Source organism: Colius striatus, chromosome 29 (genome assembly GCF_028858725.1).
Source record: "Colius striatus isolate bColStr4 chromosome 29, bColStr4.1.hap1, whole genome shotgun sequence".
Classification (NCBI taxonomy): Eukaryota; Metazoa; Chordata; class Aves; order Coliiformes; family Coliidae; genus Colius; species Colius striatus.
In genome coordinates this window covers 615,485-635,149 of record NC_084787.1, presented here as the reverse complement: position 1 = coordinate 635,149, position 19,665 = coordinate 615,485, and the positions used below count along the sequence as shown (strand labels likewise).

The following is a 19,665-nucleotide window of genomic DNA, read 5'->3' as shown; positions in this document are numbered from 1 at the left end:
AATATTCATTTCATAGTTAATGAAGCAAAGGTCTCACTTGGGGCCCTGTGGCCTTCCTGAAACTGCTTTGAAGTTGTTAATCTGCCCCTTTATAGCCCAAACCCAACTGGTTCCTTACCTTGGCTGCTGCTCAGGCTCATTTTGCAGCCTCCCACTCCAGGGTCTGCACAGGGGAGGAGCAACACTGGCACTTTGCAGGCTTTAAACCCTTTTCCTGCTGTTCTCTCACCACTCAAGGTCCAAGCCATCCAAATGAGGAGGGATCCATCACCCTGTGCTCCAGAGGGGCGAGCTGAGGCCGTGTCCCACACCTGCAGTGCTGACACTGGGCGCTCAGCGGCTGCTGTAGAGTCCCCAAGGCCTGGGGATGGCTTCAGAGGGGGCTGTGTGCCACAGGCAGCCCCCCATAGCACAGCCCTGAGGAGCAGGGGGGGATCATACCCTAAAAGTCTTTCCCTGGCTCGTGTACACACACGCTGATTCTCCCCTAATGCTCGTTCTTTGGCAGAACTGATCAGCGTGGGGTCCGTCCCCTCTGGGCACGTGCTCTTTGTCGCAGAGTGGGGTCTTTGTCTCGATGTTCCTTCACTCCAGAGCCTGCACACGATCAGCTCATCATCAGACTCGTTTCTTTCCACGGTTGCTTGTCCCCAGCCACAGCATTCCCGTGTCTCAGTCCGAGTCTCAGTCCGAGTCTCTCTCTACACTCTGGCTGCCTCAAGCTCGTCGCTGTCGGCCTCTCGGGTGTCTTAAACCGGCCCAAGCTGAGCTGAGCACGAATCCAGCCACAAGATCACGTCAGGACCGAAACGTTCCACCGTTCTCTGCGTCAGGAGGCGGCTCCGAGCCGCAGCCGCCAGCGTTTCGGTGCCCCCGTGGCGGGCAGGGCCCTGCCGAGCCGGAACGGGGCAGGGGGAGAGTGTGGGGAGAGGGGCTGAGCGCCAGGCTGAGGCCACTGCCCCCCACGGCCCTGTGCCCACCTCATCGGCCGCCGTGACGTCACGGCGGTGACGTCACGTCGCGGCGTTGCCACGGCGACAGCGCGGCCGCGGCTCCCAGGAGGCGTCGCTCCCGACTACATTTCCCAGAGTCCCCCGCGCGCTCCCTTCCTTCGGCGAGGCGCGGGACTACCGTTCCCGTCGTGCTCCGCGCCCGCCGGGGAGGGGGAGTGGGGGCGTGGCCCTACGGTGGCCGACGCGGCCGCGGTCGCGTGACGGGCCGGCCGGGCGCTGCTCGCCAAGATGGCGGACGAGGAGGGCGAGGGGCTGCCGCGCTCGGCGGCGGCTCCGCAGCGCAACGGCGGCAGCGAGGGGGCCCCGGCGGGCCCGGGAGGCCCCCGCGTCGTCCGCATCGTCAAGTCAGAGTCCGGTTACGGCTTCAACGTCCGCGGTCAAGTGAGCGAGGGCGGTCAGCTGCGGAGCATCAACGGCGAGCTGTACGCGCCGCTGCAGCATGTCAGCGCCGTGCTGGGCGGCGGGGCGGCCGATCGCGCCGGGGTGCGCAAGGGAGACCGCATCCTGGAGGTGTGAGTACGGGGGGGGCCGCCGCCCCGCTGCTGCCCGCCCCCGCCGAGCCGGGAGGGATGAGCCCCGGGGCGAGCGGGGGGTCCTGAGGGGGGCTGAGCCTCGCGGGGAGGGGGACGTGTCGGTGGGGAGCGGGGGATGAGCCCCAGGGAGGGGTCCTGAGGGGGCTGAGCCTCGCTACGGGGTTGTGCTGTTGGTGGGGAGGGAGGAATGAGCCCCCAGAGCGGGGTCATGAAGGGCTGAGCCCCTCTGGGGGATGCTCATGGGGAGAGGGGGCTGAGCCCCGGGGAGGAGGGTCCTGAGGGGGCTGAGCCCCGGGGAGGAGGGTCCTGAGGGGGCTGAGCCCCGGAGGGGAGGGTCCTGAGGGGTCTGAGCCTCGCTGCGGGGTTGAGCTGTTGGTGGGGAGGGAGGGATGAGCCCCCAGAGCGGGGTCATGAAGGGCTGAGCCCCTCTGGGGGATGCTCATGGGGCTGAGCCCCGGGGGAGGGTCTCGAGGGGGCTGAGCCTCACTGGGGAGTGTTTGTGGGCAAGGGGGGCTGAGCCTGACTGCGGTCCTGAGGGAGCCTCACCTCGCTGGGAGTGTTCAGCCTCTCGCTGCCTCTTGCTGGGGGGTCCTGAGGGCGCTGAGCCTGGCTGGGGAGCTGAGGTGCTGATGAGGAGGGGCTGAGCCTGGGGAGGCAGAGCATGAGTTGGGGCTGAGCCCACGGAGGGTCTTCCCAGCTCATCCCTGGGGAGATTCTCTTCCATCCCCACCCCGTGTTTGTTTCTGGGGACATCCCTTGGCTGCAGAGCAAGAAGCAGCAGAAACATCTGTAGGAGCCACGGCCACGGGTCCGTGTGCCTGGCTGGGAAGGGGCTGGTGAGGGGAGGTGGCTGCAGAGGGGACTTTGCCTGGGGAAGCACTGAGCTGTTCCTGGGAGAGATCCCTGTTGGGGAGGGCAAGTAGGTTTGGAGATGTGGAAGGAGGTGGCTGGGAAGGGGGAGCTCACCCTGAGCAGGTCGGGGTGTGGGAGAGCAGGAGCTGGCACTGGGCTGGGCGAGCTCAGGAGGTGTGTGAGGGCACAAACCCACCTGTGGTGAGTGAGACCCTCGGGCTTCAGCGTGCAGCCCCTCCTGGGGAGAGCTGGAGGTGTTTACAGAGGGAGGAGGAGACGTGGCTGGGCAAGGAGGGGGCCAAAACCACCTCGCTTTGGGGCACTGGCTGGAGCTGGCGACCTGCCTTTGTCCCTGCAGCCACACAGCACTGCAGAGATGGAAACACACGCTCAGGGCCAGCACCAGTGTGTGTGACTGGGACCAGTTTGTCCTCCTGTGTGTGACTGGGACTCCAGGTGCTGCAGTGGCAGGTTCTGCACAGTGAGGGTTGCAGCAGGAGCCTGGGAAGTGCCTTTCCCTGGCAGCGCTTCAGCCATGCTGCTGCTCATCTTCCTCCCCACTGAAAAACAAGCCCCTGTTCATCTCTGAGCCCGTGTGTGTGGATGGAGGTCGGTCACATCTCTTGGAGGGAGTGTTTTTCTGAGCATGTTCCTTGTGCCTCGTGGCTCCTGAGGCTGCTGCTGCCTGTGCTGAGCTGCGTGGTCCCTCCTGAGCCGGACGGGTTTGTGCCTCGTGCCGAGTCCCTTCAGTTCAATTACTTATTAATTACAGGGATTTCACAGCAGCAGGAACACTTTGCTTGCTGCTCTGTGCAGGCTGCAGTGTGTGAAGGACAACAGCATGTGTTTGGGCCCAGCAGAGATGTGTTGTGACTAGCCCGTGGCTAGAGCTGGCTGCCGGGATCCATCTCTTCCGTGTGACCCAAATACTTTACACCTTGATCCCTTTCCTGTGCAGAGGAACCGTTTTGGGGGGTGAACTCTGCACCTGGAGGGATCTACTTGAGAGAGTAGCGTTTCTTGGCCAAGGGGAAGTGTGCTGTGTGTGTTGTGAGGTGCTGAGCTGTGGGGAGACGCTCGAGGTGCCACCTCTGAGGTGAGTTTTGAGGTCGGACACGGAGCTGTGCTTGGAAGAATTAAGACCCCCAGGTGAGGGTGGATGATGAAGGGCCACGAGGGCTGTTTGCTGGTGGCTCCCTGGACCTCTGGCTTCCCCCTCAGTGGCTGTGGCTGGGAGAATGGGGGATTTCCTCTTGCTTCATCTGCTGCTCATCTCCTGGGGGAAGCTGCGTGTGATGTGCCCGTGTGTATCCTCGCAGCCCTTCCAGATCAGCTCTCCCCCTTTTCCAGCATCAGGGATCTCTGTTGCTAACCTGGCTGCACCCACAAGGCCCCCACTGCAGCACCAGCCAGGTTTTGGCAGCCTGAGGGCCCCGTGTCTCAGCACTCTGTGCCAGCAGGACGCTCCTTCTCCCTGGCTCACTTAAAAACCCGGCTCCTGCGAGTAAATCCTCGGCACAGTTGTGAGTCAGGAGTAGGAAACAATAAAGCAAGACGCCAGAAATAGCTCTGGTTTCCCTTCCTTTGCTCAGCAGCACCCTCAGAGCACAATGGCAGGGGTGGGGTTCCCCAGGAGGGCCCCCCCTGCTCTGCCCCTGGGGGCTTCGCTGCTGCTGGAGCGCTGAAGGCACGTGGGGGTCAGGTGAGCTCCCAGCAGGGTTTTGTCTCCACCTCCTGCACCCTGGAGTGGACAGGTTGAGGGAGGAGGTTCTTCCATGGTGTGGGCTCACTGGGGTTAGAGCTACTGCTGCAGAGGGATGAGGTGTTGAGCAGCTGGAACTCCTCTGTGGGGTTCAACATCTGTTCTGCAGCTTGCTCTGGATGTGCTGGAACACCCAGGGACCTTCTGCCCCTGCGTGGCTGAGGGCTCTGTGCTTTCCCTCTGCGAGGCAGAGCCGCTTCCCAGTCCTCATCCAAAGCCAGAGGATGTTTCAGGTGTTGTCTGAAGGGTCTATTGAGAGTCCTGAACCCTCTACAGAGCCCTTTCTCTCCACCTTCACCGCACCAAGCTCCCCTGTGTAGCACCTAACCCAGACCTCCTGCTTTCGAAGGCTGGTTTTGCAACCCAGCCATGGCGTGCTCTCTAATCTTCTTAGCTGGTTGTGTGTTTGTGGGTGTTGAGGGCATTGGAGACAGACAATGAAAGCTAATTTAGTTCTTGATTATCACCCTGAATGACAATCATAACTAATCTTGACAGGGAGGAAAATCTCACCAGCGTTTGCTCCGCTTGCAGGGGATTTGTTCTCAGTGTCACCGAGCCGTGTGTGGCGGAAACCCGGCCTGGTGCAGGTGTGGCTGTGAGGGCAGGGGGGTACCCCACAGCCTCAGGCCAGAGAAGTGGCCTCCATCAATCATTTCTGCATCAGAGAGACGTCTGAAATGGTCACAGCACCATGCTGAGGTGTCATATCCATCAATAATATGGGTCTTGATGAAGTAACCCCCTTGATGAGACGTCTCCTTCCTCACCCTCGTTGGGAGCAGCTCCTGTGCAGGGTAAAAGCCATTTCCTTCAGGAGATTAAACTCTTTATCTCTTCTTGGTCTAAAGTCTAGTTTGTGTATGAGCCTGAGACAGAACAGCCTGGTTCTGCTTTGGAAGAGCCCAGGAGGGTCTGTGGGGAGGCGTTTTGCTGCTCACGTGAAGGGAACGGTGCCAGAAAGCTGCCCAACGCCACGGTCAGCGGGTCCTGCCACGGCCAAAGTCTGTCAGGGTGTTGCTTTCCCGACACTCAGAGGGTGTAGGAAGCTGAGTCAGTGTTGGCAGTTTTGCCTCTCACACTGGGATGCTGAGAAGGGAGAAGACGCGTGGGGCTGCTTCGGAGGTGGGTTCCTGTTCCGCTGCGGTTGGGGACTCGTGAAGCACGTTGAGTTTGGCTGATGAACCTCAGAGCCCTCAGCTCACCAGCTGCTCAGTGGCTTTCTTCCCCTCACAATTCAAACACTCTGCCTTCCCAAGCCTTCCTCAACTCACCCCAGGCTCCATGCCTGGCTTTCAGAGCCACTGTGGGTCAGCATCTCCCTCCCTCATCCCAACGCTGTGGTGGGGCAGCGGGTTCTCACGGTTAAGGCTCTAGGGAACAACTGGGAACAACTGAGATCTCCTGATTGTGCCATTTGGCTCTGTGTGCTCAGTGAGGGCAGCCCTGGCTGCTTGAGGGAAGAGCTGCAGATGCAGCTCGTGTGTTTTTCCCTGGGAGATGCCAGCGGTGGGTAGATGAAGCTCCCGCGTGTGCCGGGCTCTCCATGAAGCGCAAGAAGCTTTTTATCTCCCCTGGTTTAACACTCCTGCAGTATGTTTAAGCAGAGCTCTGGATGTGCCTCAGAAGGGGCACGTAGCTGAAGGTGGAGTTTAAATCCTTTTCCTCTGCCTAAAACGTTGTGAAAAGGCTTCTGTGGAAGTGGGGGTTATCCCAGCCTCCTTCTGGTCTCTCCCACGTAAAGAGGGATAGGAGAGGCCACTGGGATTGCCCTTGTTAGTGTCTTCCTGGGCCGCCTTCATCTGTTTGGAATCATGTGTGATGCAGTCTGGATTTGTCAGCTGTAAAAGAGGAAGGCTGGCTTCCCTTTTTTGGGGTGGTAAATGGGGAAATGCTGCTTGGGCCTCAGCAGAACAGCCCTGAGACGGTTCAGTTGGAGAAGGGTTGTGCTGAGAGCCGTCTGGCTTTGGGGACTGAGTTCAGGGAGGAAACAGGCAGCCTGTCAGGGAAACCCTGAATGGTCACAGGTCTCCCCCACAGCCTGAGAGGCTGGGGAGAACCAGAGTGTTACAGAGGGAGCTCCTGAGTGACTTGTTTCATGGGCTTCACGCACAGCCCTGGAGCTGGCTGGGGGAGATGGGGATTTGGCAGATCACTGAGAGAGCAGCGACAGGCGAAGCCGTGGTGCCGGTAGCTGCTGCTGTCTTCTGAGGCCACATCTCCAGGGCCAGGCTCTGCCACACTGGGCTGGGAGAGCTTTGCCATGGCCCTGCTGATCACATGGGATGGCTGAAGGGCCTCATCTGCTACAAAGCAGAGCCTTGAAGATGGCTCGAGTTGTTTCGGGGGTGTCTTTCCTCGGACAGTTTGTCGTCTGGGGCAGTACTTTGCCTGAGCAAAGGACAAAGGTCTTAATCTTAATCCACGGTCTTAATCACCAGGAAGCTTATTGCAGGCTTTCTTGCAGTAAATTTCCCTGTCATCTCTTGACAGACAGAGAATTGGGAAATTCTAAGAAGTCTTTGCAGAAAATGAGTCATTTGGTGTCCAAATGGGAGAAGTGAAATGTTCTCTGTGTCTCACCAGCGTCAGCACGGGGGGAGTTTCGCTTTGCCGAGCACCAGGGTCTCCTGGTGTTTGCCAGCAGCTCCTGTTCTTGCTCAGAACACTTGGCAATAGCTGTTCCCAGGTTCCAACGTGGCTGGTGAGATGTTTTCTGTGCTGGAGGAGGGAGCAGGTCTGGGGGAGCGAGTGGGGTGCTTCAGCAGCTCATCTCCTCCCACCCAGGGGACGGTGCCTGCAGCCACCCCTCACCATCTTTGGTGCTTTAGAAACATAAAGAGGCTTTTAAATCCATTCCAGTGAACAAACAGCAGGCAGCTCTTCCCCCCAGCATGTGAGGTTCTTGTGGCAGGAGCTTGGCAAGCCACAGGCTGCAGATCTTCACCTGCTCAACTCCCAGAGCTCGGCTTGTGCCGTGGCACCAGGCGGGTCCCGACGGACAAGTACTGCGGCCGGTGGCACCTGAGCAAGCCCCACATGTGCCAAGGTTTCTGCCCTGGCAGTGGTTTCAATGGGCAGCAGAGTGTGCCACTGCCCTGGCTCATGACCTGGGGCTTTAGCCCAGGCCTGCCCCAGCAGGCATCCTTGGCATTGCGCTGGACTCTGGGCTACGGCACGGGCCACGCGTTGTCTCTGCTGCGGTGAGGCCGTTGCAGTCAGAGACGTGGTAATGGCTGCTTTGGGGTTGTGTTGTCCTTAGCCCAGCCAGTGTGAGGCCTTAGTCATGGTGAGTATCAATCATGGTGAGTCCTGCAACTGGGAAGGAACAACCCCCTGCACCAGGACAGGCTGGGGGTTGAACTGCTGAAGAGCAGCTCTGCAAAGAGAGACCTGGGAGTGCTGGGTGATAATAAACTAAATGTGAGCCAGCAATGTGCCCTTGTGGGCAAGAAGCCAATGGCAGCCTGGGGGCAGCAAGAAGAGTGTGGGCAGCAGGTCGAGGGAGATTCTTCTCCCTCTCTACTCTTCCCTGGTGAGGCCTCATCTGGAGTCCTGTGTCCAGTTCTGGGCTCCTCAGCTCAAGAGGGACAGGGAAGTGCTGGAGAGAGGCCAGTGCAGATCAGGGGACTGGAACATCTTTCATCCGAGGAAAGGCTGAGGGGACTGGGGCTGTTTAGTCTGGAGAAGAGGAGACTTATTAACATGTATAAATATCTAAAGGGTGGGTGTCAGGAGGTTGGGACATCCCTCTTTTCTATAGTAGCCAGTAACAGGACAAGGGGTGATGGGATGAAGCTGGAACACAAACAGTTCCACTTAAACGTAAGAAAAAGCTATTTCAGTGTGAGCTGAGGGAGCCCTGGCACAGGCTGCCCAGAGGGGTTGTGGAGGCTCCTTCCTTGGAGGGCTTCAAGACCCACCTGGACATGTTCCTGTGTGACCTGATCTAGGTGACCCTGCTTCTACAGGGGGGTTGGACTGGATGATCTCTAAAGGTCCCTTCCAACCCCATCCCATTCTATGATTCTATGATTTGGAGCCCTGTGGTGGATCCCAGGGCTGGTCCCGGCGTGGCTGGAGTGTGCCATGGCCACCTCTCCTTGGCTTATTGCCTTTCTGCTTTCCCTTTGGTAGGAACGGGGTGAACGTTGAAGGAGCGACACACAAGCAAGTGGTGGATCTGATCCGTGCCGGGGAGAAGGAGCTGATCCTGACCGTGCTGTCGGTGCCTCCCCACGAGGCAGACAACCTCGACCCCAGCGACGACTCCCTGGGACAGTCCTTCTACGACTACACAGAGAAGCAGGCTGTGCCCATCTCCATCCCCACCTACAAGCACGTGGAGCAGAATGGAGAGAAGTTTGTGGTTGGTATCAGCCTGGGCAGAGCGCTGTGGGAGTCTGGGGTGGCTCCTGCTGTAGGTGACAGCGGGGGCACTGCTCTCCGTTTGCCTTCACATCAGTTTCTTATTGACTGTCTTAGTTTTGCTCATCTTCACTCTTTACTGTGCCTGGTTATTGTTTTTGGAGCTCTTTCCTCTGTGCTGGGAAGCTGTTTTATTAATGCATCTGGAATAGCTTGATCTCTGGTGAAGATTAAGCAGGAAGCTATTATTTTGCTCATATAAGCTTTCATATTTGTATCTCTCATCCCACAGCCAGAGATAAGGATGTGTGTGATAGATGTAAAAGCAGAGGGAGCCGGTGGCTGGAAGCACAGCTTCCCATCTCCAGCATTTCTTTTCTCTTCAGGGAATGTCAGGGGAAATAGCTGTGAGAAGCCCTTTTTCATTCAGGTTCCCTGCCTCTTCTGTTGCATTTGCTGGGGAGCCTGGCAGTCATTTTCCTAGATAATGGGATCTGTCATCCCAGTACCTGACATGGTGCCTCCTCTGAGGCTGAAGGTAGGTTTGGGCTGCTCAGGGATGGATGGCTGTGGCTGGCAGGGAGACAGTGGCACCTGAATTGGGTCGGACAAAGACACTTGTCTGCAGGACACTTGCAATGTTTGGGGTGTGTTTAACCTCCTTAGCCTTGCCCAACTCTTTTACTTCCCTGCCTGGCTGTGTAGTGTTTCCAGATGCTTGGCTTGCAAACCTGGGGGACTCTTATCTAGAGCACCCCGTGTCTGGGGGCCGAGCTGCAGCAGGGGGCAGCGGAGCCTGTGGCTGAGCCCTGGCTGGCTCCAGGCTTCTGCCAGCGACTGGCAGGGACAGAAGTGCCACAAGGGCAGCATTCTTCCCCCTGCAAATAGCTGCTGATTGTTGGGAGCACAATCCTACCCCTGGCCAGACCCTGGTTTGCTTGTGCTCTGAGTTTGCAGAGCCAGGGAGCCACGTGGCCGTCAGTGAGGGTGGAGGATGAGGCAGAGGCACTTGGGATGAGATGGTGAGCGTTGGGTGTTTGAGTTGTGCCGCTGCTTTGGCTCATGGCTGGAAGGTTTGGCCACAAGCCACTGCCTTCGCCCTCCCAGGCAGGGAGGGAGGTTTGGCTGGAGCAGTCACCCTGGGGATGCGATTGCGTCGTAGCGTGAAGTGCCAGGAGAGGGATGACAAAGTGACTCATCGCTCTTTCCTCTCCCAGCTCAGGACTGAGGCATCTTCCCAAGGAAGACACAAGGCAGCAGCAGCGTTGCAGAAACAGCGTGTGTGTGTGAGAGAGAGGAAGGGTGGAGAGGGTTCAGCAGCACTTGGCCCCCATGTGCAGAGTGTGTCACTTCAACGTGTCACCCTGTGCCTCTGGAGGGGACAGCTGGGGGCCCTGCAGCCTCATGGGGAGCACAGGCTCAGGAGTGTGCTGTGGGGAGGAGAAAAAGCCTCTGAGAAACCAGAGGTTGTTGGAGAAACGTGGTGCAGGGGCTCAGGGGGAGCCTTTTCTCCAGACTGACAGCCCCAGAGACACATTTAACCCCTTGTCCTTGTTTCCAGCTCAAACCCTCCCGATGTCTTTTCGCTTCCCGTGGGTCAGGCAGGGCAGAGCTGTGCCCACTGGGCTCTGGAAAAGCTTCTCTCCCCACAGTGAGCCCCTGTGCCCTCCCTGCAGGTGTACAACGTTTACATGGCGGGCCGCCAGCTCTGCTCGAAGCGGTACCGGGAGTTTGCCATCCTGCACCAGAACCTGAAGCGGGAGTTTGCCAACTTCACCTTCCCGCGCCTGCCGGGGAAGTGGCCGTTCTCGCTGTCGGAGCAGCAGCTGGACACGCGGCGGCGGGGGCTGGAGGAGTACCTGGAGAAAGGTACTGAGCTGGGGCACATCCCCCCCGCTGCTGGCCGAGTCCTCACGGGTGTCTCTTTACTGGTGAGGGTAGCTGGAGTGGATTGTAGGGTTGGAGTGGTGAGAGGGAGCTCAGAGCTGCCACGGCGTGAGGTGTGTGTGGTGGTGATGTGCAGTGTCCTCCCAGCAGTGTCGTGTTGCTCAGCAGTGACCCTGGAGATGAGGGAGCAGGGGAGGAGGAAGAGGAGGGAAGCTTTGGCACAGAGAGTGTTGTGTCCAAGGCAGTTTGTGTCAGGAGAGCTCAGCTCAACCTGAGCCTGCTCACGGCCAAACCCTTTGGTGCTTTGCAGTCAGAATCACAGTGCTTGAGGCAGGAGTTTCCTTCAGGCCGAGCTCAGGTGATGGGTTTGATGCCAAACCCCCTGCAGGTGGGATCTGGGGAGCAACAACCCCTCCTCCTGTAATGCTGGGTTATTTTCTTAGCTGCCTGTAAGCAGCTCAGTTGGTGTCAGCTTTACAGCCTCTTGTAAACCTCTTGAGGTAGGTCAGGTTTTCCCCACTCCCTGATACCTCAGCCCTGCCTTGCCCAGCCCCTTCCTCTTCATCCTCAGTTACCAGGTGCCTGGAGGAAGAGACAGGCTGGTTGCATCCTTGGGCAACATGATCCAGTTGAGGTCCAAAGTATTGGCTGAGCTTGGCCTAAATTCCCAGATCGTTTCAGTCCCTCTGAAGTAACCTCTTTATGGTTTGTTAAGCTGAGTGCTTGGGGCCAGGATTTCACCCACAGGGAATATCTCAGGGAGTTACTCAGCACTGCTGTTGGCCCCCTGTTGTCAGGGATTCAGGCTCGAGCAGTCTTTGTGCCAGGACACCTGATACAGCCTGGGGAGCACTTGCTTTGAGAAGCTTTTCTCAAGCTGGAGAGAACACCCTCATTTCCCACCACCTGCAGAACAGACAGTTGTTACTTCCACGTGGCCTTGGGGGCAGTGCTGGGAGAGGAGGGCAGCCCTGGGCACCCCCCTGACCTGAGCCCTCTGTCCTGCAGTGTGTTCGATACGTGTCATCGGGGAGAGTGACATCATGCAGGAGTTCCTCTCGGAGTCAGACGAGGTGAGTGCTGAGGCCCTGCTTCCCCATCACACTCCCTCAGCCTGGATCAGAGAGCAGACACCTTCCCTGCCAAAGCCTCAGCTGCTTGAATACAAAGCCATGGCAAAAAGTCAAGGCTGTTGTTGCATGTAGGAGACCTTTTCTCGGTAGCAGCAGCTGAGAGGTTTATGCCCAGAGCAGAATCAGCCACGAGGCCTCATTGCACACCTTGTCAAGGGCAAAAAACCCCCAATCACTGCCTTTTCTACTGGTTTCTGTGCTGGTGAAAGCCCAGGTAACTCTGCCTGCCCCAGCCAGGCAGCAGGCACTCGCAGTGCCCATCTCTCTGACTTTGCCCTTCAGCTGTTGCTCTTTCTCCAGCCCTTTCAGAGCTTTCTGTCGCTCTTCACTGGCAAACCCATGCATGAAAAGTCCTTCTCCATCATGGGTTGGAGTGGTTGGCTCAGCCTGAGCAGTAAATAGTCCCTAGAGTTCAGTGAGGGTGATTTCTAGCCTCTCCCCTTCCCTCCCTCAGAATTACAACGGCGTCTCAGACGTGGAGCTCCGCGTGGCGTTACCGGATATAACGACGGTGACAGTACGAGTCAAAAAGAACAGCACTACAGACCAAGTGTACCAGGTGAGATGCTCCTGCTTGATCTTGGCTGGAAGATCAACACGATTTGGACATGAACCAAGCCCCCTGTGGGCACCCACTTGCTTCTCTCTTCACCTGCTGAGTGCAGCTGGGCATCAGCAACGCTGCGTTGCCGTAGCCAGGAGGACAGTGGACAGCTCTGAGCTGGGGCCATGCTGAGGTCACATTCTGGCTGGTGGCTTGGCTGCAGGGCTGGAGCTGTCACCAAATTGGTTTTCCCTGGTCATCTCTTAAAGCTGGTGGGTGGCTCTGAGGGCTGGACTGGCCATGTGGTGGTGGCTGCAGTGGAGGAGCTGTGTCTGAGAGCTGCTGACAGCCAGCACACGAGGCTCTCCTGGGAGGAGCTGGGGCTGGAGGCATGAAGAGACGGTGACCTGATGGTCAGCTGTGGTGGCACCTAAAATGGAGAGTCTTAGGATGATCTAAGCTCTTGCTTGAAACATCTGAGTGCAGTGGAAGAGCTGTAGGAGTCAGGTTTCCCGTGGTGCCTGACACCTGGGGTTAGGGGACGCTTGGGAGCAGCCTGGCTGTGCCCAGGAGGGCTCCTGGGTCTCTCACCCCCTTTCTCCCTCGGGCTCCTCTTCAGGCCGTGGCTGCAAAGGTCGGGATGGACAGTATTACTGCAAACTACTTCGCCTTGTTTGAAGTGATCAACCACTCCTTTGGTAAGTCTTGAATCCCTTTGGTGCTGAGGAGGAAGCTCTGCAGCAGAGCCCCGGTGGCACTTCCATTTAGGTCTTATCTCCACTCACACAGAATCGGGAGCCCCTGGGGTGCAGTAATGAGGAGCCTTCAGAGGTTGATGGCTTTTCTGCTGCCACTTGCTTTTCCCTTTCTTATGCAGTTCAAGGAGATGAGCTTTTTGTTAATCTGAGAGATGTGGTTTACTTTCTTTCCAAGGGTCCAGCGAGCTTAGAAAACGTGGGCAGTGTCACAGGATGGTGCAAAGGTGCTGGAAAGTGGCTTGAGGGGACTCCCCATGTAGGTGTGGGGCAATATCCAGGCCCTAGAGGGAAGATCCACTGCCAGCTGCAGCTTAACCTCTCATCTCTCCTTCTGTGGTTAAACCCTGGTGGCATTTGAGCTCGGCTGTGGGATCCCAGGCGATGGTTTTGGCACTGAAGTAGTTGCCATCGTCCCAGCCGAGCGTGTGCTGGGGGCTGCTGGTCACACAGCAGCCTCTGATTTCACCTCACACTGGATTTGCCGAGCTGCAGAGAGGCCAAAACGCTGTGGCCACGCCACAGAATGGATGTCGTGGTTGGCTGGAGTTTTGTTTTCCTCCTGTGCTGGGTTTTAAGCCAAGTGTGGCTCTTCTTCTCCATCTCTGGGTTGTCATCTCCACATGCCTCAGGCTCATCCCATTGTTAGGGCAAACTGTGCCTCCTAGGAAGAGACTTCTAGGGCTGTCCCTTGTGCTTTCTGGACACTCACTGTGAGCATCCACGTTTATTCCTGTCTGGATACACTGTTTAATCCCTCCAGAAACCACAAGCTCCACTTGCAGTAAGCTGGTGACCATATCCCTGCCTGCTGAGGGACATGTTCTGCCTCTAGACCTTTTTTTGTCCATTGTGGCTGGTTTGACCACTGGGAATGTCTGGACTGGCAACCCAGCTGCTCCAGCTTAGCTGAGCAACACAGTGGGCTTGGTCTGGGCTCTGACAGGATGAGGGGACCCTCTGCAGTCCCCCCACACCCTGGGGACAGAGCACAGCTCCAAGACACTCATCCTGGTGCCTAAGCAGGGCATGGCAGGGAGGGAGTGGGGCTGAGGTGCTGGTCCTCGAGAGCTGTGCTGAGCTCTCCCAAGGGCCAAGAGGATTGCAGGGTCTCAGGATTGCAGGGGGGCTGACACTGAATTGAGGGGGATTGAGGGGGGCTGACACTGAATTAGATGTTGGGAAAAGCTGGGTTTGGTCAGGGGGAAAAGAAGAAAGGTCCCTGGAGCAGAGCTGGGGCCCTGATCCCGGCTGCCTCAGCGAAAGGGCATCACCAGCACCAATCAGTGTGCAGCCAGGCCCTGGGCTAGATGGAGCTGCACCTTCACCTCCGTGTCTTTGCTCTTCCCAGTGCGCAAACTGGCGCCCAACGAATTCCCCCACAAACTCTACGTGCAGAACTACACCTCGGCCGTGCCGGGGACGTGCCTGACCATCCGCAAATGGCTCTTCACTACAGAGGAGGAGGTTCTCCTCAATGACAACGACCTGGCAGTCACCTACTTCTTCCATCAGGTAAGTGCCCAAGAGCTGTAACATTTGTTTCCTGGAGGTGAGGTAACACAAGTACCAGTCTCCAGGAGCTCTGCAAACGCTGCTGTCCTTCGGCAGAGTGGCCACAGAGTGTGAGTGACGGCCAGTCTGGCTTTTGAGGGACTTTAGGGAGTTGGAAGGTCACGGTTGGTGAGTCTGTGGTGCTCCCAGGAATCCTCAGGGCAGTCAGAGGCCTGTGGCAGGAGCCAGAGAGTGCAAAAACACACCCCTGTGGGCATCTCCATCCCCTCTGGGAACATTGGTCGCCTTCTGGGGCTGTTGAAAGCAGCCCTGGGGTCAACCAGGGAAGGCAAAGCAGTGAAGAGTCCTCTAGCCTGACCTCCTGGGTTCCCTCTCCCTCTTTAGGCTGTTGATGATGTCAAGAAAGGCTACATCAAAGCGGAGGAGAAGTCCTACCAGTTACAGAAGCTTTGTGAGCAGAGAAAGATGGTCATGGTGAGTTATCCTGCCTGTCCTGTTTGCCATGCTGTGTCTGGAAAGGAGACACTGGGCCAGGCTGCCCAGAGAGGCTGTGGATGCCCCATCCCTGGAAACACTCAAGGCTGGGTTGCATGTGGCTTTGAGTAACCTGGTCTAGTGTTGGACTAGATCTTTACAGATCCCTTGCAACCAAAACCCTTCTGTCATGCCAGGAACAGGGCTTTGGGCAGCCTGGTCTGGTTGAAGATGTCCCTGCCCATGGCAGCAGGGTTGGATTTGAATGATCTTCAGAGGCTCCTTCCAACCCAAACCGTTCTCTGCAGCCTTGAAGGAGACATCCTTCTTGGAAAGCAGCAGCCTTGGAGAGCAAGGAGAGTGTGGGCCCAGGGCAGGAGGGATTGTCAGGGCATGCAGATGGGCAGGAATCCAGGCACGGGCCAGGCCCTGCCCGAGGGTCCCAACCCCCCCACCCCCCGTGCCTGGCACGTTCTACCATGGCTCAGCCTTGGCAGAGCAGCCACTGACTGTGTGCCAAGCAAGGCAGAGATAAGAGCTGCTGGGGTGTTGCCAGCATGGAAAGGTGAGGTGCAGCAATCCTTCCCCCACAGCCCTTCTGGGACAGCTATTGCTCTTCCTCAGAGCTGAGAGGCCGAGGGCTGCGAGACAGCGGTGCTGGGCTGGGTCCTGGCCCGCTTGGAATGCAACATGCTGCTGCCTCCAGGCCTTGCCTGCTTTTTCCTTTGGTCTGGCAGAAGTCTCCCTGGATTGCAAATCCTGTGTCAGAGCTCTGTCTGCTCAGAGATTTTGTTCCTGCCTCTTATCACTGGGCCCAGCGAGCACTCTGAGGCTCGGCACGACTCGAGGAGCCTGCCTGGCCTGGCTGTGGGGGTGGGAAGGGGATGCCCTGAGCTCATCTGCAAGCTTGGCTTGAAGATCAAACAGCAGAAGTATCTGACTTGTAAACAGGATCCTGAGTTGCTTGGGGCTGCTGGTACAGGGTGAAGGCAGGCTGCCCTTTCCCTGCACCCGCCTGCCTTCTCCTGGCCAGCTTTGGCTGCTCTCCAGGAGCCACAGGCTCTCCAGCTCGGCTGGGCCTGGCCAGGCCTCTGCTCAGAGCTGCTCTGGGGGGTCTCCCCTCGGGGTGAGGGCACAGACACTGCTTTGGGTGGACTCCAGAAGGGTCTCCTGAAATGCTAATCCACAAGGTTAGTTATTAACTACCGATGAGAACCAGCAAATAGACGCTTCCTCCTGTGGGTTATGTCATGGCTGAGTTGTTTCTACTCCTCTCTCTGTCTTTCCAATGACCAAAGAGGGATCTGAACCTTTGGAAGGGAACTGTCCCAGCGCAGTGTAACACACACCCACGGCCCAGGAGCAGCGGGAGGGCGAGACATCTGTGCCCCGAAGAGCCTGTGAAGCGAAAGTCCTTCATCCTCTCCCTCCCCCCCAGGTTCAGGGTCCTGCCTTAGCTCTTTGGACCAAAATAGCTCTTTGGACCTTTTCAATGCTTGTAGCTCTGAGAAACAACAGCTCCCAGCTCTGCCTGGCTGCAGTGAGAGTGGGGCTCTGTCCTGGGGCTGCCTCAGCCCTTTGCTCAGAGCTGAGCGACGGCTCCGGCTGAGGCAGCTCTGGGAAGGGGCTCCTGGGCTCAGGGTTTGGGGAGGGAATTCCACCCTGGGCTGGGGTAGAAGCAGCCATTTCTGAGGGCAGGAAAGAGGCAGGAGGGTGCTCTTGCCCCTTTCCCCACAGGCCAACAGGCTTTCTCTTGGCAGTATTTAAACATGTTGCGGACGTGTGAGGGTTACAACGAGATCATCTTCCCCCACTGCTCCTGTGACTCTCGGAGGAAGGGACATGTCATCACAGCCATCAGCATTAAGCACTTTAAACTCCATGCCTGCACAGAGGAGGGCCAGCTGGAGGTAAGGGGCTTCTGCCACAGCCCCCCTTCACCCCACCCCAGCTCTGGGGGCTCTCTGGGGGTGGTTCTGGCCGTGGTTGGGGGCTCAGGGGTTTCCCAGGCAGCTCTGTGGGTGTTGGTGTGCCTGCACTGCTACCTCCAGCCTCACAGCTGTCTGCAGCAAGGCTGTGGGAGGCATCCTCCTTGCCTCAGGGTGGGGTTTGGCTTTTGCCCCTTGCTTGGGCCTCACCTGGGCCTCCTCTCCCTTCAGAACCAGGTAATAGCGTTCGAGTGGGACGAGATGCAGCGGTGGGACACGGACGAGGAGGGGATGGCGTTTTGTTTCGAGTACGCACGAGGAGAGAAGAAACCCCGATGGGTTAAAATCTTCACCCCCTATGTAAGTACCCGCCCCGTTCTCTGCAGATTTGCTGAGGGAAAGCCCAGAACCTGCCCCTTTCCCCCGGAGCAGCGACCTGTGGCAGCGGGAGGTGCTGCAGGGGCCGGCAGCCGCCAGGAGGAGCCCGCAGCACGGGCAGCGTGGCTGGCAAGCGGGGGCCGGCCGGCGAGCTGGAAGCCAGAGCTGCCTGCTGGCTCCGGGAGCTGCCTGCCTGCCTCTGAGAGCTGCGTGCACTTTCTCTTTGCAGTTCAACTACATGCACGAGTGCTTCGAACGGGTTTTCTGCGAGCTCAAGTGGAGGAAGGAGGTAAGAACCTGCAACGGCAGCTCTGTGGGCAGGGGAGGGATGGAGCAGCTGGCTGGGGGGGGCTGGGGCTCTGCAGATGCATGGGGAGGGGTGTGAGGCTGCAGCTGGAGCAGGGGCTGCCCTGCTCATTGCTCCCCAGCAGCTGCTGCCGAATGCAGATGGTGAGAGAGGTGGTGCAGGCTGCTGAATAATTCAGAGAGGGTTGTGAGAGCCTCCAGCAAAGAGCTGCTGAGAAGCAGCACATGGGAGGTTTTGGGGTTGGGTTTTTTACTGGATCCCAGCCTCCTGCTGCTGAAGATGATGACCCACAGCCCCCAGCACTGAGCCACAGCCCCCAGCATCCCAACCCCATGGCTTTGGGATCCCTCCAGGGCTGGGCACTGCCCCAGCTCCCTGGGCAGCCTGGCACAGGGGCTGACACCCCTCTCAGGGAAACAGTTCTGCCTCAGCTCCAACCTCAACCTCCCCTGGAGCAACCTGAGCCCGTTTCCTCTTGTCCTGTCATTCATTACTGGGGACAAGACACACTGTGGCCCCTCAGTGTCCCAACACTGAACAAGCTGCAGCCTCACCAGGGCCCAGCACAGAGAGACAATCCCTGCCCTGCTCCTGCTGCCACCTCAGTACTGATACAAGCCAGGATGCCACTGGCCACGCTGCTGGCTGATGTTTAGCCCATATCAACCGCAACAGGTCCTTTTTCCACCAGACACTTCTCCAGCCCCACATTCCAGCCCCTTTGCCCAGCCCTGTGCTGTGGCTGGGGGTTGATGTGAGCCCTGGGGCAGGCAGGAGCCCGTCTGAGCCGACACAGAGCTGCAGCAGACAGTGTGGGACGTGGCACCCACTCAGGAAGGGGCTGTGGAACGCGGGGGCGTGGGAGCCTCCCGCTCTGTGTCACGTTTCCTCTGCCAAACAGATCCGAGGTGATAACAGTCCTGGGTAATCCCTCCAGCCCCAGGGCCTGGCAGGAGGAGCAGCCACAGGCTGGGCTGTGTGTGTGCACAGTCCCAGGGTGGTCCCTTCCAACTGAAAAAAGGGGGTGTTTGAGGGTTTCTCTACAAAGGCCAGAGGCAGCAGGAGGGATTCACTCACAGGTGCCTCTGCAGAGGGAGAGCTGCTGTTTGCTGGGGCTCTGCTTCGCTTCACCTCACGTGGCATATGGGAAGGGACCAAGGGCTGTGGCTCTGGAACTGGAGCAGGGGAGCTGGGGGGTGAGTGGGGAGAGCTGGGGGGGCAGCAGAGGAGCTGTGCTCCGAGCTTCTGCCCACAAACCTCAGCCCTCACTCACCCCTGGCAGCAAAGGAGCTGATTTCCCTCCAGGGAGGCAGCAGTGATGTGCAGCTGTGCCAGGGAGGGAGCTGGGTCAGAGAAATGGAAGCAGTTTGGTTGGAAAAGCCCTTTCAACTCCTGGAATCCAGACCCTGCCCTCACCTTGCCCAGCCCAGCACTGACCCCCAGCCCTCAGCACCTCAGCCCCACGGCTTTGAGACCCCTCCAGGGCTGGGCACTCCCCCAGCTCCCTGGGCAGCCTGGCACAGGGGCTGACACCCCTCTCAGGGAAGTTCTCCCTAATGGTCTGGCTGCAGACCCTTCCTGCCCTCCCTGAGCCAGCCCAGGGGCTGTTACCAGCAGGGCTGGGGCTCAGAGAGGCTCGGGAGAGCTGCAGGCACATTGCTGGGAGGATATTTTCCCCATGAGGAGCCCAGAGCTCAGCATGAGGCTGTTGCTGGGGCCAGGAGCAGTCTCAGCCATCCCCAGGCTCTGTGCAGACCCCCCCCCAGTGCCCACAGGAATGGAACCCTTCTCTCCCTCAGCGACATGGCACTTTTAACACCCCTTTTTCTTCTCTTGCAGAACATCTTTCAGCTGGTCAGGTCACAGCAGAGGGACGCAGCCACTTAGCCCCTCGGCACGGAAGGACGTAACCCCCTCCCCAATTAACACTTAAAATTCTGTTATTGTATTAAAGCCCTTAAACTAAATATTATTAATAACAATCCCATTTGTGATCTCCATGGCTCTGGGCTGCAGCAGCTGAGCAGAGGGGGGTTGTGGGAGGGGTTCAAACCAGGAAAAAAAGGGGATAAAACAAAGGAAAACGGCAGAGTTCTGGGGCAGCTGCTCCCAGTGGGACCCTCTGCAGCCTCCCCAGCACTCACCTGGCTGCTTCTGCCTCTGCTTTGTGTCACTCCTGGGTCTTTCCACGTGGATTTTGAGCGATGGGGGGATGG

The 19,665-nt window shown here is 58.2% G+C and overlaps 1 protein-coding gene across 3 annotated transcripts; it reads left to right on the top strand.

Moving 5' to 3' along the window:
* The first annotated feature begins 1,198 nt into the window (after nucleotides 1-1,198).
* On the top strand, nucleotides 1,199-19,431 carry SNX27 (sorting nexin 27). Of its 3 annotated transcripts, XM_062016254.1 has the most exons (12): nucleotides 1,203-1,525; nucleotides 8,298-8,529; nucleotides 10,205-10,397; nucleotides 11,424-11,488; nucleotides 12,003-12,107; nucleotides 12,712-12,790; nucleotides 14,199-14,362; nucleotides 14,747-14,836; nucleotides 16,597-16,746; nucleotides 16,996-17,124; nucleotides 17,372-17,431; nucleotides 19,289-19,431. In XM_062016254.1, the coding sequence occupies exons 1-12, from the start codon at nucleotides 1,242-1,244 to the stop codon at nucleotides 19,334-19,336; spliced, it is 1,599 nt and encodes a 532-aa protein (XP_061872238.1). In that variant the 5' UTR covers nucleotides 1,203-1,241; the 3' UTR covers nucleotides 19,337-19,431. The 3 variants fall into 3 exon arrangements, 2 of the variants coding, with proteins under 2 accessions (XP_061872239.1, XP_061872238.1); XR_009820659.1 differs by lacking the exons at nucleotides 16,597-16,746; nucleotides 16,996-17,124; nucleotides 17,372-17,431; nucleotides 19,289-19,431 and adding exons at nucleotides 15,034-16,026; nucleotides 16,135-16,586 and having other exon boundaries at nucleotides 1,199-1,525; XM_062016255.1 differs by lacking the exons at nucleotides 16,597-16,746; nucleotides 16,996-17,124; nucleotides 17,372-17,431; nucleotides 19,289-19,431 and adding an exon at nucleotides 15,034-16,586 and having other exon boundaries at nucleotides 1,199-1,525.
* Nucleotides 19,432-19,665: the final 234 nt, after the last annotated feature.

What these genes read in the sequence shown, in the direction of transcription:
- SNX27 (XM_062016254.1), top strand. Translation starts at nt 1,242, where the DNA reads ATGGCGGACGAGGAGGGCGAGGGGCTGCCGCGCTCGGCGGCGGCTCCG. An exon ending in AGTGATCAACCACTCCTTTG is followed by an intron (nt 12,791 to 14,198) that starts GTAAGTCTTGAA and finishes TGCTCTTCCCAG; the next exon opens with TGCGCAAACTGGCGCCCAAC. An exon ending in AGCAGAGAAAGATGGTCATG is followed by an intron (nt 14,837 to 16,596) that starts GTGAGTTATCCT and finishes TTCTCTTGGCAG; the next exon opens with TATTTAAACATGTTGCGGAC.